At 46.5% G+C, this 12,836-nt stretch overlaps 1 protein-coding gene across 11 annotated transcripts in view; it reads right to left on the bottom strand.

Moving 5' to 3' along the window:
• Positions 1–12,836, bottom strand: part of dst (dystonin) — a 122,788-nt gene that overhangs the window by 68,679 nt on the left and 41,273 nt on the right. For all 11 annotated transcript variants that reach the window (XM_056609451.1, XM_056609442.1, XM_056609441.1 and 8 more), the window contains 13 exons: positions 12,614–12,740; positions 11,807–11,993; positions 11,056–11,213; positions 10,481–10,659; positions 9,903–10,041; positions 9,568–9,761; positions 9,203–9,365; positions 8,879–8,962; positions 8,672–8,779; positions 8,481–8,579; positions 1,789–1,935; positions 1,035–1,123; positions 454–562 (listed from right to left, as the gene is read on the bottom strand). In XM_056609451.1, the coding sequence (XP_056465426.1) occupies positions 454–562; positions 1,035–1,123; positions 1,789–1,935; positions 8,481–8,579; positions 8,672–8,779; positions 8,879–8,962; positions 9,203–9,365; positions 9,568–9,761; positions 9,903–10,041; positions 10,481–10,659; positions 11,056–11,213; positions 11,807–11,993; positions 12,614–12,740 (1,783 nt within the window). The remainder of the gene's footprint in view (positions 1–453; positions 563–1,034; positions 1,124–1,788; positions 1,936–8,480; positions 8,580–8,671; positions 8,780–8,878; positions 8,963–9,202; positions 9,366–9,567; positions 9,762–9,902; positions 10,042–10,480; positions 10,660–11,055; positions 11,214–11,806; positions 11,994–12,613; positions 12,741–12,836) is intronic.

Below are 12,836 nucleotides of genomic sequence, written 5' to 3' on the forward strand. Positions count from 1 at the left end.
ACAGCGGGACAACGTTAAGCACGACACAACAACACATTGAAGCTGTCATGCATCTGTGAAGGTCTTAATACAAGGCATCTCTCAGAACAGACATGAGGTGGTATTATTGGTTCCTTTGGGGCTGGACATTTGAAGCGCATGGATTCTGTGGCGATTGGGGTTTGAAACGTCAGCGTGATGTGGGAACTAGCTAAGCATGTTTACAGCATACTCCACGACCCTTATCAGACCACATCCTGTGGTAGTCAATATTCTGCAGCGATCCAGTACACACAATAACAACAAACCCGCAGTGACAAAACAAGAGAACCTTTTCACAGCCTGCTAGGAATAAGGTCATAGAGGCAAAGGTTAGTCATGCGACTTGACAGTGGGTGCCAGCTGTGAGACAAACACACTAACGGGCCTGTCGGTGAGGGGGTGGGGATTAAGGGCACCAGCCTACTAGCCAACCTGGTCTGTGGAGGGCATCTGATCTGCACACTGCTGGGATAGGTCGCAGTAGGCCTGGCTGAGAGCCATCAGCTGTTCCTGGGCTTTCTGCCTCTCCTCCTCCGACATTCTGTGGGAGTTGAAGAGAACGTGGTTGGATTAAGAGGAGGCGTGATTCAAGCAGATAACTTAAATGTGCAGGGTGCATGATCTATTGGCATCTAGCGTTGGGGTTACAGATTGCAACCCACTCAAAACAAAACTCTTCACCTCTCAATTTCCTACAACGTGGATGAAGCAACGGTGGCCTGGCCTGTACTGGCCTGTATTGTGTAAGGTGCCTGTAGGTACTTCCAAAAGGATTTCATCATCCATGACAGCATTGTGTAGCCAAGTGTCAAGGGATGAGGTTCTATGAGTTCAATCATTTCTATTCAGTTATGGAGGTTCTTATCAACCTGGGATCATATACGAATTTAAACATATTTATCAATAATATATTCCATTTCAGCCAAGTCTGTTCCACCAGATGCCAATAAATACATCCACCCCTTTGATGAGTACAATGCTCCGTGTCAAAAGGTGCAACGGGTGTAGCTTACTTGTCACTATGTTTATTCAACATCATTTGAGTTGCCCTCAGGGCTTCTGCGATTTGTTCCTTTTTGGTGACCATCTCCTCGATGGAAACCTACAATAATGGTGATCATGTGTTAACTTTATAGCGCTACCAGCACACACACACACACACACACACACACACACACTAACACGCTGATGATAAGATGGATGGCTATACATTAACAGATATAACTTGGTATTGGCTAAATACTGAGTTTAGGGTAAGTTGGTGAACACAACTTTGTATGTATTTTGTTCTAACATTTGTTTAAAATATCCATCATGGGGAATATAGAAATCTAAAGTGTTGTTTATGCTATGGCCTTATTTTTAGTGACATGGAATAGCAACATGGATTTATGTTTTACTATCATGTCATTCATGAACAATACCTGAACAACATTGTACGTTTAATTCAGCTCAATAAGGAAGTTATGAAATGTTGATGTCATTTACATGATCTCGATGCAAGCATCTTATTAGCCTATTCAGGCTGGGCATTTATAAGATGCAAGTCAATAAATAATAAGTTAAATCCATGAGAATCAAGAAAATCTAACTATTATTGTACCTGAAGCTCAGAATGAATGTGTTTTACTTCAGAAGCTATTATGTATACTAAATGAATGTACCTATTATTTATTAATATATTTGTGTATGTTTGTATAAATGTATGAAATGGCATGATACAGAACAACTCATGAGTGACATAAGGGGATCCCACAAACTGTTTACCTTGGGCTTATTAGAGGCTTCTGTGTTTGCGTTACCATCGGTCATATCTTTGCCTCCATTGCTCAGGCCCTTTTTCACATCGGACATCCAGTGCAACAGATTGCTAACTTTATCCCCATGTTCCTTCTTCTCCTCATCAGCCGATCTCTAGGATATTAACAGATTAAAAGGTTTTCTTTAAAGGTTGGTGTTATCAACCTTTTCATTAGTACCCAACACAGTGAAGGAAATGGGGATGTTAGGAAAACCTTATTCAACAATCTATTCCTGACTCAGTTTTCGGAAACAGATACCGATAACTGGATAGCTTTAATCTCATGCCTTTCTGTTCTGAATACTTTTCAAATAAAATCATATATTTGCATTAAATACAAACAAAAATGCTAATAATATTAATCATAAAGGATTTTTATTTGTGTTTTTCTTCCCAGTATTTATTTAGAAAAATGATTAACCCATATGATTCCACATGTTTGCTTGGTCTCAGTATGCATCACTGCATTTCAACATGTCAGAACATTTTGCATGGTCATGTCACAACATCAAATGTATAAAACCTCCGGCAAGGTGTTTTTATAGACCCCTTAGAACAACCAGATAACGACGTGAACAGACTCTCTACACAACACTATTCCTAAAGAGAACAGCCTATTTACATGTAGCGATAATTCCAATTGGGCCTCACAGCCTCCAGTAACCTAAGCCCCGTGTGGTAGTCGTGGAAACTCCTCTCCAGAGCCTCCATGAAGGAGATGCCTCTTCTGGTCTTCGGGCAGATGATGGATTTACTGTAGGACTTTGTATCTTTCAGTGAGTCCAGCGTGCGTTTGTCCAGGAAGCCGCTCCGAGTGACCTCCTCGAGGGAGATCCTGCTCCGGGTCTCAGGGTCGATCAGCCCCCCGGTCAGTAGCTGGAACTCCAGGCAGCGCAGGCCTATGTCTTTAGAGAAGACGCCCTCCTGGACGGCCTGAGCCACAGAGATCCTCTTCCCCGTCTTGGGCTGGACGACGCCTTGGTAGGCCTGCTCGTACAGCGGGAGCTGCAGGGCGAACGACTGGTCCAGGAGACCTCGGCCCAGCGCCTCCTTCAGCGTGGCCTTCTCGCCGGACGCGGGGTCCAGGATGCCCCCGGTGCAGACCTGTGCCTCCAGCAGCCTCAGCGCCGTGACGCGGTCCACGAGGTTCTGCTGCACGGCCTGGAAGACCGAGAAGCGCTTCTTCTGCGTGGCGTCCCACAGGCCCGCGATGGGGCTGTTCACGTCCTCCACCACTCCCATCCTGGAGTAGATGAGGTCCACCAGCTCGTAGATGCTCAGACTCCCACTGCGGTAGCTGGCCAGTTCCGTCGCCTCCAGGTACCTCTGACTTACGGCGGTCTCGATACAAATCTGTCTACCGCTTTTGCCGTCCGTGAGGATGTGTCGCGTGCCGCCGTTGTTGTCGACACTCGATTCTTCCACCCATTCGCCCTCTCGTCGCGACAGGAACAGGTAGGTCATCTGGCTGATGTGTTTCCCCTTGTAGGCCTCGTACGCGGACATCTCTGTGCCCCGGTGGCTGCTGATGACGGGCACTCTACGGGCTCCAGGGGAGGCTGCGCCGGTCGGACTCGCGTCCCCGAACGGAAGGAGATAGACGCCGTCGTCAACGTCGTAAACACACGTGTTCAGCAGTTCCCCGTAGTACGCCTTCTGCCTGGTGTCTGGGTTGTAGAACTTTTTGGGATTGGTGACGGGTTCGTACAAACTCTGCAGGGTGGCTTTGGTCAACAGTCCTCGGTCAACAGCGATGTCAGCGGGTACTCTGACCCCCATCTCTGGGACCACCACCCCCCCGGCCGCTATCTGGACCTCAAGGTAGGAGTTCCCTTTACACCGGTCAACTAGTCTGGCTTCGATGGCCTTGAGCACAGGCAGCGTCGTGTCCCCGTGGAGGTAGCCGCAAAATGCTAAATGCGCCTGTTTTAGTTTGTCTTTAAGAAGTGCGTCTATGTGCCCGTTTTCTATGGCATCCTCGAATGACTGGGGTTTACCGGCAGCTAAGCTAATGCTACTACCCGTCGCAGCCTGTGCTTCTAAAAACTCAATGGCGTTGGCCTTGGCCAAGATGCCTTTCTCAGCGGCTTCCAAGAAGGAGATATGTTTCTTACTTGACTCCAGGTAGAGTCCAGAAATGTATTTTGGCTGGCTGAGGAACTTGGCAATAGTCGCTTGAACTTCTTCCACTGTGGTGAGGCCCATTTCTAACCTACGCAAGACGTCTTGGCTCAACAGCTTAGCTTTGATCAGCTGGTCAATGCTGATGCTGCCTTGGAGCCCTGGGAGGTTGACCGAGGTCCAGGTTACAAGACGCGCCGCACTGTCTTTTGTATCCGTTGTGTACATTGAACACTCGATTTCCTTATGTATCGTACGATATTCTTTAGCTGGCTTCTTATCGGACTGCTCCGACATTCTGTTGGCCACTCTAGATAACTCGGTGACGGTGTCTTGGCCTCCCATCAGAGACTTGTAGATGTTGGTTGCAATGGTCGACCGACCCTCCGTTTTTCCCTTTGTTTCTTGTGTGACTTGAGGGGCACTGTGCGGGTCTTTCTGTTGGGGTGTGGTCATTTGACTAGCACTGCTGAAAGTGTTCTTCACATGCTCATGGAATGTGATGTCCGTTTTGCCGTCTTTGGCAGTAGTATTTATACTCTCTTTTATATTTCCTTTCTTCACTGTTGAAATCTGTGAATATGACAAAAATGTAAATAAATTAAATTATACATGTCACAAATGAACCAGTAACAGTAAAGATGAAATGGATATTGATGTGTTAATGATCTATACATTAACACTGTGATATTGTGCATAATTTATGTCCGTTATACCTCTGAAGAAGCTCTGTTTTTCGTTTCTTCGTCCCCCTCTGGTTCATGTCTTCCACCTTGGTATGAGGTGATTTCCCTCGTCTGGATAACTGTCCGTTTGGAGAGCAATGTGGAAGCCATGTTTTCTTTGGCAGCAGGTTGATCCACCTCTCTCTTAGTGTGCCCGTCCTTGTGTCTGTTTTCCATCGTTATCAGGAACTCGAGCTCCCGAAGCTTTTCCTCGAGGCTCGCCACCTCATTGACGAAGCAAGCGATCTGTCCTTTGAGAGATCTTGCTTCCTCTTCTTTCATCCTCACCTTTTGCTCGCTCTCCAACAACCTCTGCTTAAAGGGTTCCATTTCTTTCGAGCAACCACATTTGCGGCTTTCCAGTTGACTTATCTTTGACTTAAGTTTTACTTTTTCGTCTTCTAATAGGACGATCTGAGACTGAGCCTTGAGGAGATCGCGGCTTAGGATGGCTCTTTCCTGCTGTAGTTTGTCCATTTCAATCTTCACCTGGAGAAGCTGCAGTTGAGTTTCTTGCTTCGACTTTTCTGTATTCTGATTGAAGGTTTTTTCAGTTGATCCTTGGCTTGATATCATTGTTGTGTGCAAAACAATCTTTTGCTGCATTTCAGTCTGCGCTAAGAGCAGCTGTCTTTCAAAGCCTGACTTCTGAAGTTCTAGTTTGCTTTTCAATTCATCTAACATCTTCTTACAGTTGTCCAGCTGCTCTTCCATCTGTTTGCACCTAACTTTGAGCAGTGAGCCCTCATTGTGTTTTACTTTGGCTTCGTCCTGAGCTCTGTCCAGCTTTTCCTTTAACTCCCTGACCTCCGAGCCCACTGCGCGACTCTTCTCCTGGGCCTCAGCTCTGTCTCTCTGAAGTACTGTTATCTCCTTCCTCAAGCCCTCTGAGGACGTAGCATAACCGGATAATGTCTGTTTGGCCGTCAGCTTACTATTCTGAAGCTCGGTCTCCATCTCGATTAATCTAGAGTGTTTCTGCCTTTTGTCCAACGTCTCTTTGGCCATTTCATCTTTGGTTCTTTTAAGGTCAAAGTTCAGTTGTTCAATTTCTAATTTGAACTTGCTCAGCTTTTGGTCGGCTGCTCTCTTGTCGCCCTGAAGAGTGTTGATATCCCTCTTAAGCTGCGCCTCCATTTTCTCTGAACTACCGGTTATCCCTTTAATAGTCTGCTGACATTTGAGAAGCTCAGTCTCTAATAACTTCACTTTGGCTAGATAGTTCTGACTCTGTGTCGATTCCCTCTGTAGTTCTGCACTCCTTGTCTTGAGCAGTATGTTTAATTCGTTCACTTCTGACTTTAGTTGACAGCTTTTCTGCTGGGACGTATTTATCTCTGCCGTTGACGAGTTGAGGTCCGACTTCAGTTTCCTGATTTCGTTCTGATAGTTGGTGACGTGCTCTTGCAGCTGAGTGATAGTCTTTGCCTCCTCGTTGTAGCAGCTGAGTTTGATCTGAAGCTCATGCGAGGACTGGGATTTTTTAAGCAGCTCATCCTCAATTATTTTAACCTGGGATTTGGTTCCCTCTACCTGGGTCTTATAAATCTGTACTTGCTGGTCCTTGCTTCCAAGGTCCACCTTTACCTGATCAAGTTCAGCTTTTACCTGTTTCATGTTCTTTACCATCTCCACATTTACTGTTTTGAACTCCTCAATTTCCTTCTGCAACTGTGAGGTTAGATATGTACTCCTCTCTAACTCGGCTTCCATATTCTTGCACTTGTGTTGCAGAACTTGCTCAGCTTTCTTTGTGATAAAATTATCTTCTGTAGCTTTTTGAAGCTGCTCTTTCCAACTCTCTACATCAGCTTTCGCAGACTTAATCCTTTGTTCATAGTGTGCTTTGTCCTGCTGCAACGAATCTGTGTTAATCTGAAGACCCTTGAGATCATTGTCCAAGGACAATTTCGTTCTTGTCAACTCACTGCACCTCGCTTTAAGCTGATCTATTACTAGCTGTTTGGCAGATAACTCCTCTTCCAAACTCTGCATTTTGTCATCATACTCCTGCTCCACTGAGTTAAGCCTAGATATTTTCCCGCGGTTGATCTTCAACTGCTCTTTAAGGCCTTCTACCTCGGTTGTGTGGAAAACAGTTTTCTGTTCCAGTGAGGACTTCTCCCTCTGAAGGCTCTTGATCTGGTCCTGGAACAGATGGATGGACTTCTTCATGTCTACTGTTTCCTGTCGGAGCTCCTCCGATTGCCGTTCCATGCTGTCCCTCTCCGACTCCATGTCTCCCCGGAGTTTCTTTAGTTCGGTGTCTCGTTCCTCCAACAACCCTTCGTAGCGCTTTGTGTTTTTCTCCGCTGTGTTTCTCCGTCCGACCTCTGCGTCGAGTTCAGACTTCAGTTTCTCCACCTTTGCTTCTGCTTGCTGTTTACGCTTGGTGAGCCCTTCTATTTCACGGTGTAGGTCATCAGAACCAGCATCTGAACTGGTTACCTGTTCAGTGCTGCATATTACAGTTGCTGTCGACTCTAAGACGCTATCGTTAAAGCTCTTTTTGCGATCGTCCTCCAGCTTCTGGGAGGTGCTCTCGTCTATGATCTTCCTCATGCTGACGAGACTTTCCTCCAGGGACTTCCGCTTGGCTTCTGATTTTTGGATCAACTGTCGCGCTTGAGCCAACTCCTCCTCGATCCCTGCTTTGCTCTTTGCGGTTCGTTCCAGTTCTGCGACATATTGGAAAGTCTTGTCCTCTAGCATTGATCTTTCGAGACTGAGATCCTCTATCTCTCGTTTTTGACTCTGCACCTCTCCCTCCATGTCCCCTAGCCGGGTCTGTCTCTCTGTCAGGCTGGCCTCTAGCTCTTGTACCCGTTGTTGGAGTTGGCTAATCTCCTGCTCACCAGCAGCCTTTTGAAGCTCAATGTTCTCCGTCCATTTTGTGGTTTCTGCTCGTTCAAGAGCCTTTATGCTCTAGAACGCAAAAAATAAGTTAATGCGCAATTCTTGTGTTCATTCGACAAAAGAACATTGAGGAGAAGGGTGTGCGGGCATGGGCATTCAACCATCACCAGCAGGCCAGACGCCATGAAGCAGTCCCTCGGGAGATTTCGTTATACAATATTGTACAATAGAAGTGATTGTTTTGATGATGTCTCTGCGTATTCCTTGAAAACTCCAAAATCCTGAGGAGACTCTGCTGTGCAGTTGGAAGGAGAAAGAGCAGAGCTTCCTCATGCAAGCTGGAAATATGCGTAGAAACGTTGCACAAGTCCATCACATCTCTGGATGTGATGTTTTCTCCATTTATGAAAGCAATATAGCTTCCTTTTTCAGGAACATGCTGATAGAATTTTGAATGTTACTGCAGGTCAAGGTATAAAATGGATTGGATGTATCACACATCAGTTCTTATTTCACATTTAAATCTATTTATTGATCTTAAAAAAAATGTTGCTTTGTTTTAAGTGTATGTTATTGAATCTAATGTACTTGTTTCCCATTACATGCAATTACACTTTTACTTACACAGCTGTCAGCCAACCTGTTGCAACTGTAAGAAGACATGCTACCCTTTCAAAGGTAAACTTCTATGTCATGAAATGTGTATGGTAGCATGACCATATGAACTGTGAGTGAACGGAACTTATGAAAACTGTAGAATAAGAAAATAACAGAAGAATTCAAAGAAGAGACAGCAGGACAAAATACAGAAAAACCCTCAGTTCCCCTGAATGGGCCATGCTGAAAGCCATCGTATGAGCCACTGATCCGGTATCAACGTCAATACGGGATGCTCTTATACGGTAAGGATCCCCGCAGACCGGCTCATTCAACCGTAACAAAGAAAGCAGCCTCACCTCCTCCTCCTCGGCCCGTCTCAGCGTCTCGCTGGCGAACTTCACGCACTGGGTCATGAGCGTGACCAGGGCGGTGTAGCGCGTTCGCAGATCCATGAACTGTCGGGTGAGAAAAGACACAAACGTCCAAAACGTTTTACGCTTGGACGGCTCGAGCCACGAGGAGTTGCGCTGTAAGTTCCATGGCTTACCTCCTGCTGGATGGCGTCGGAGGAGTTCTGCATCCTGCGTTTCTTCAGAGGAGATTTATGCTGGGAGTCCACCATGGCTCTGTAGGTCATCAGCTGAAGCTCGTAATCCTAAAATAAAAGAAAGCACAGGAAAACGTTGAACGATGAGAGATTGCAAGGTACTTTCTCATGTGTGCTTGTGGTCATTTGTGTAGTCGTCGTACTCACTTTGACAGCAGAGGAGTACTGCTCCGAGTGCTTCTGGCATTCTGTTATCCTGCTCTGTTTTTGCTCGATTTCCGCAACCAGAACCTGAAGAAATATACAGCATATTATGGTTGATTATTATTGCAATGCAACCTACAGTGTTTTTAGATGCACAGTATTATTAAGCCGGTAGAGGTTAGGCGTCTTGCTGTGGAATGCCTACAGGTAGACCGATGAGATTGGGGTTTGGACCCACGACTAGCTGGGACATAAATGAAACGCTGCATCTACCTTCTTCCGGCTGAATTGTCAACCATGCCATCAGAGCAACACCCAGGGTCCTACCTTCTGAGTGTTGAGCAGCTCAGCCAGAGCCTTGCTGTCTTCGGGTTGGTTCTCCTGGGCTTTAAGCTGGGCGGCCTCCATGTCCTTGACCCACTCGTCCAAACTGCTGAACGAGTCTTTGTAGTATTTCAGAGACTTGCTGATACTTTCCAGTTCCCGAAGCCTAAAATCAAAATAAATAATAAGGAACATTGTTAAGACAAAATAATTTCATTGACATTTTTACAATTACATTTCGTCACTTAGCAGCCACTTCTATCCAAAGCGATTTACAAGTGAGACAACAATCAACAGATACAAACAAAAGTTGTGTAGTGTAGCTAAAGCAACCAGGAGGTGTTGTTCTCCGAACCCAAACCACCGACCTGTTGTCGATCTGGGAGTGAACGCTGTGCCATCTCTCGCTGAGCTGGTCGGCCTTCTCACGGTGCCAGTCCAGGTCAAAGTCCCGCTCGTTGTGGACCTTGAACATGCGCTCGCTGATGCTGCGCGCCTTCTTCAGCTCGTCCTCCATGTCGTGGAAAACCTCCTGCTGCTCGTCCATCTCTGACCGCCAATGCTGGGAACGAACCAAGAGCCATTACAAAATGGGTCATGCCAACCGATATCAGTTTGCAACTTAAGTTGATGTTTTGGGGACTTTAATTGCAGACTCGGCTTCTGCAAACAAATCAATAACCAATTTGGAAGGTGGTCATACCTTGAGTGTGCTGATGACCGTCTCGATGGATTTGAGGTCACAGTTGACCGCGTCCTCCTCGTATAGTTTGGACTCGAAGACCTTGACCAGGGCGTCGGCTCTCTGGCTGTTCTCCACCACCAAGCTCACCGTCTTCAGTCTGCGTGGCGGGGAAGAACGACATGCCTTTAGTCGAGAGGTTACCAAAGCGACTGTGCAGTAAAATAGTAGGACATACATTCTCATTGCCATTACTAGAGAATGAGCATTCTCTGTGTGTATTGGCCATCGATAAAGTGTTCCCTCTTCTTCAGATGCAATGGTCAAATGACAGACATGGAATGTAGGCAAGCCATCTACAAATGATGGTCCATGTAGTAGAAAAAGTCGATTGTGGTATTCCCCATCATTGGTATCATTATGCTAGCAATGATCCGATCTCTCCGATGTAGGTGTCGACCTTCTGCTTTTCTCGGTACCCAGTCGTGACCCTCGTATGTGTCGTGCCTTAAAATATGTTTTTAATTGTGAACGCCCCCTAGGGAGGCTGACGAACAGCCCGGGACGAGTCAGGAGTCAGGCCTCTGCGGACGTCTTACTTGTCCATGAAGATGGAGGACATGGAGTAGACCTGGCCCATGTTCTGCACCAGGACCAGCAGCTCAGAGGACAGCGTGGGCAGCGAGGGGAAGGTGGACGCCTGCTTGAGGAACACCTCGCACTTCTCCTTCATCACCTCCAGGTCCCCCTTCAGCTGGTCCAGCTCACTCATCTTCTTCTGTGAGGGGAGGAGATCGCAGTCACTCCATTGGTCAGTATTTCTTTTCGACAAAATCCCCCACCAAAATAAGTTTTTCATAAGCTTACATTGTGGTTAAGTAGTGTGTCGTCTTTGTTGTGTTTAAATTGACCTCTCAAATGCATTTCATTGATTGTGGTTTTGGTGTTATTGTTGGTATTGTGCAACACATTGTATTTAATGTTCTCGTATTGTGTTTTTCCCCTTTGTATTGCAGTAAATCAGCAAAAAGTGCTCTACAATAGATTGATTGATTGACATAAAGAATGACGTCCATAAATACATTAAGGGAACGAAAACAAAATTACTACCGTTATTTATTTGGTGTATTCGTGTATTTGTGTATTTGGTGTATTTTGCGGTGGAGGTGCGTACCTCCTGCTCGCTGATGCGCAGCTGGCTCTGCTCCAGGTCGTCCCGGTCCAGGGGCGTTCTGATCTTGCGGATCAGGTGCTCCTCGTGAGCCTCCAGGTGCATGCGGAAGTTACGCACCTCCGAGATGTAGTGGTTGTACTGGGACTCCTCGTGCTCCTCTGGAGGCACAAGGGGAGAGGTGGAGGATGTTGAGTAAATGAGTATTAAATTACATAATAAAAATTATCTATATATTTTTTTTTTAAATAGATTAAGTTCATATCTAAGTTGGATCGTATTGAATTTAATACATTGAATGTGTGCCCACCATGTATTTGTATTAATTTACTAATAAATGAAAGTAACATAATAACATTATATATATCTTAAACTTGAATGTAAAAAATATACATGAAAAAACCTTGATATTATAGTGCAACTTATATTTATGTCAAGTCAAATAAATTATTATTTGCTATACATAAATTATACATAGCAAAGGGCATCATAGTCAGTCCATACACGTATGACACCCAGTAACTTCTGAAACCCAAATCCACCACTAGGTGGCACTGCTGTCCCAGAACAACACCGAGCTCAACGTGACGTACCGTCCGCCCCGCCCCGCCTCGAGGGGCTCAAACCCATCTGAACCAAATGGAATTAACTCTGCGGTTAAACGGCTTTCAGGGGCATGCGTCCCCCTCCCTCTTCCCTAATGAACGGGGGAGGTGTGTGTGGGGGGGGGGGGGGGGTAGAGAGGGGGCCCTGCCTCTCTCAGCCGAGCGGAGCAGCTCCTCGTAGTACTGCTTGCAGGCCTCCACCTCGCGCTCCGAGTGGGCGCGGTCCGCCACCGTGAACACCTCCGACTCCTCGCTGTCCGCCAGGAACTCCTCGAAGTGGGAGTCCAGGTTGCTGAGCACCTCCTGCTGGTGGGCCCCCGACAACAGGGTCTTCACCTGGGGGGGGGGGGGGGGGAGAGAGAGGGGGGGAGAGAGAGAGGGGGGGGAGAGAGAGGGGGGGGAGAGAGGGGGGGGAGAGAGGAGAGAGAGGAGAGAGGAGAGAGGAGAGAGAGAGAGAGAGAGAGAGAGAGAGAGAGGGGGGGGGGGAGAGAGGAATGAGAGAGAGAGAGGGAGAGAGAGAGAGAGAGAGAGAGAGAGAGAGAGAGAGAGAGAGAGAGAGAGAGAGAGAGAGAGAGTGAGAGTGAGTGTGTGTATGTGTCTGAGTGTGTGTGTGAGTTTGAGTGGGTGTGTGTGAGTGCGTGAGTGCGTGTGTTAAATCGGTTAAGAAATGACTCAACACTTGAGTGACGTTCTCGCTGTATCCTTTCCTGCAATTAGTTTAATGGACTCTACGATGACGGCGTATTGGGTTTTGATGTGATGCACACGGTTCTGCAAAGCTGTGTGCATTCTCCCCTTTGGAATAAAATACTGTATACCCTTGTATTATATTTGATGGAGGATATATCGTCCCCAACTCAGGAACCCCCCCCCTATTTGAACTCCAGCTCCCGGTAGAGAGCATCTGAGGATACTGCGAACCATCTGAGAACATATGGGCCTGATTTTAAACGTACCGAAGCCACGTTCCAGTTGCGGATGGCGCGTATGTCGGCCATGAGGTAGTGCCAAGACACCACGCTCTTCATGTTGACGTGGGAGTGGTGCCACAAAGACAGAACGTTCTGGTACGTCTGCTCGATCCTGCAGGGAAAACAATGACAATAATTATAAGAAGAAGAAGAAGTCGAGATTGGATCAGAGATAATAATAATGATAATAATAATAATAATAATGCAT

This window comes from Gadus chalcogrammus, chromosome 15, assembly GCF_026213295.1.
Source record: "Gadus chalcogrammus isolate NIFS_2021 chromosome 15, NIFS_Gcha_1.0, whole genome shotgun sequence".
In the NCBI taxonomy this organism is placed as follows: Eukaryota; Metazoa; Chordata; class Actinopteri; order Gadiformes; family Gadidae; genus Gadus; species Gadus chalcogrammus.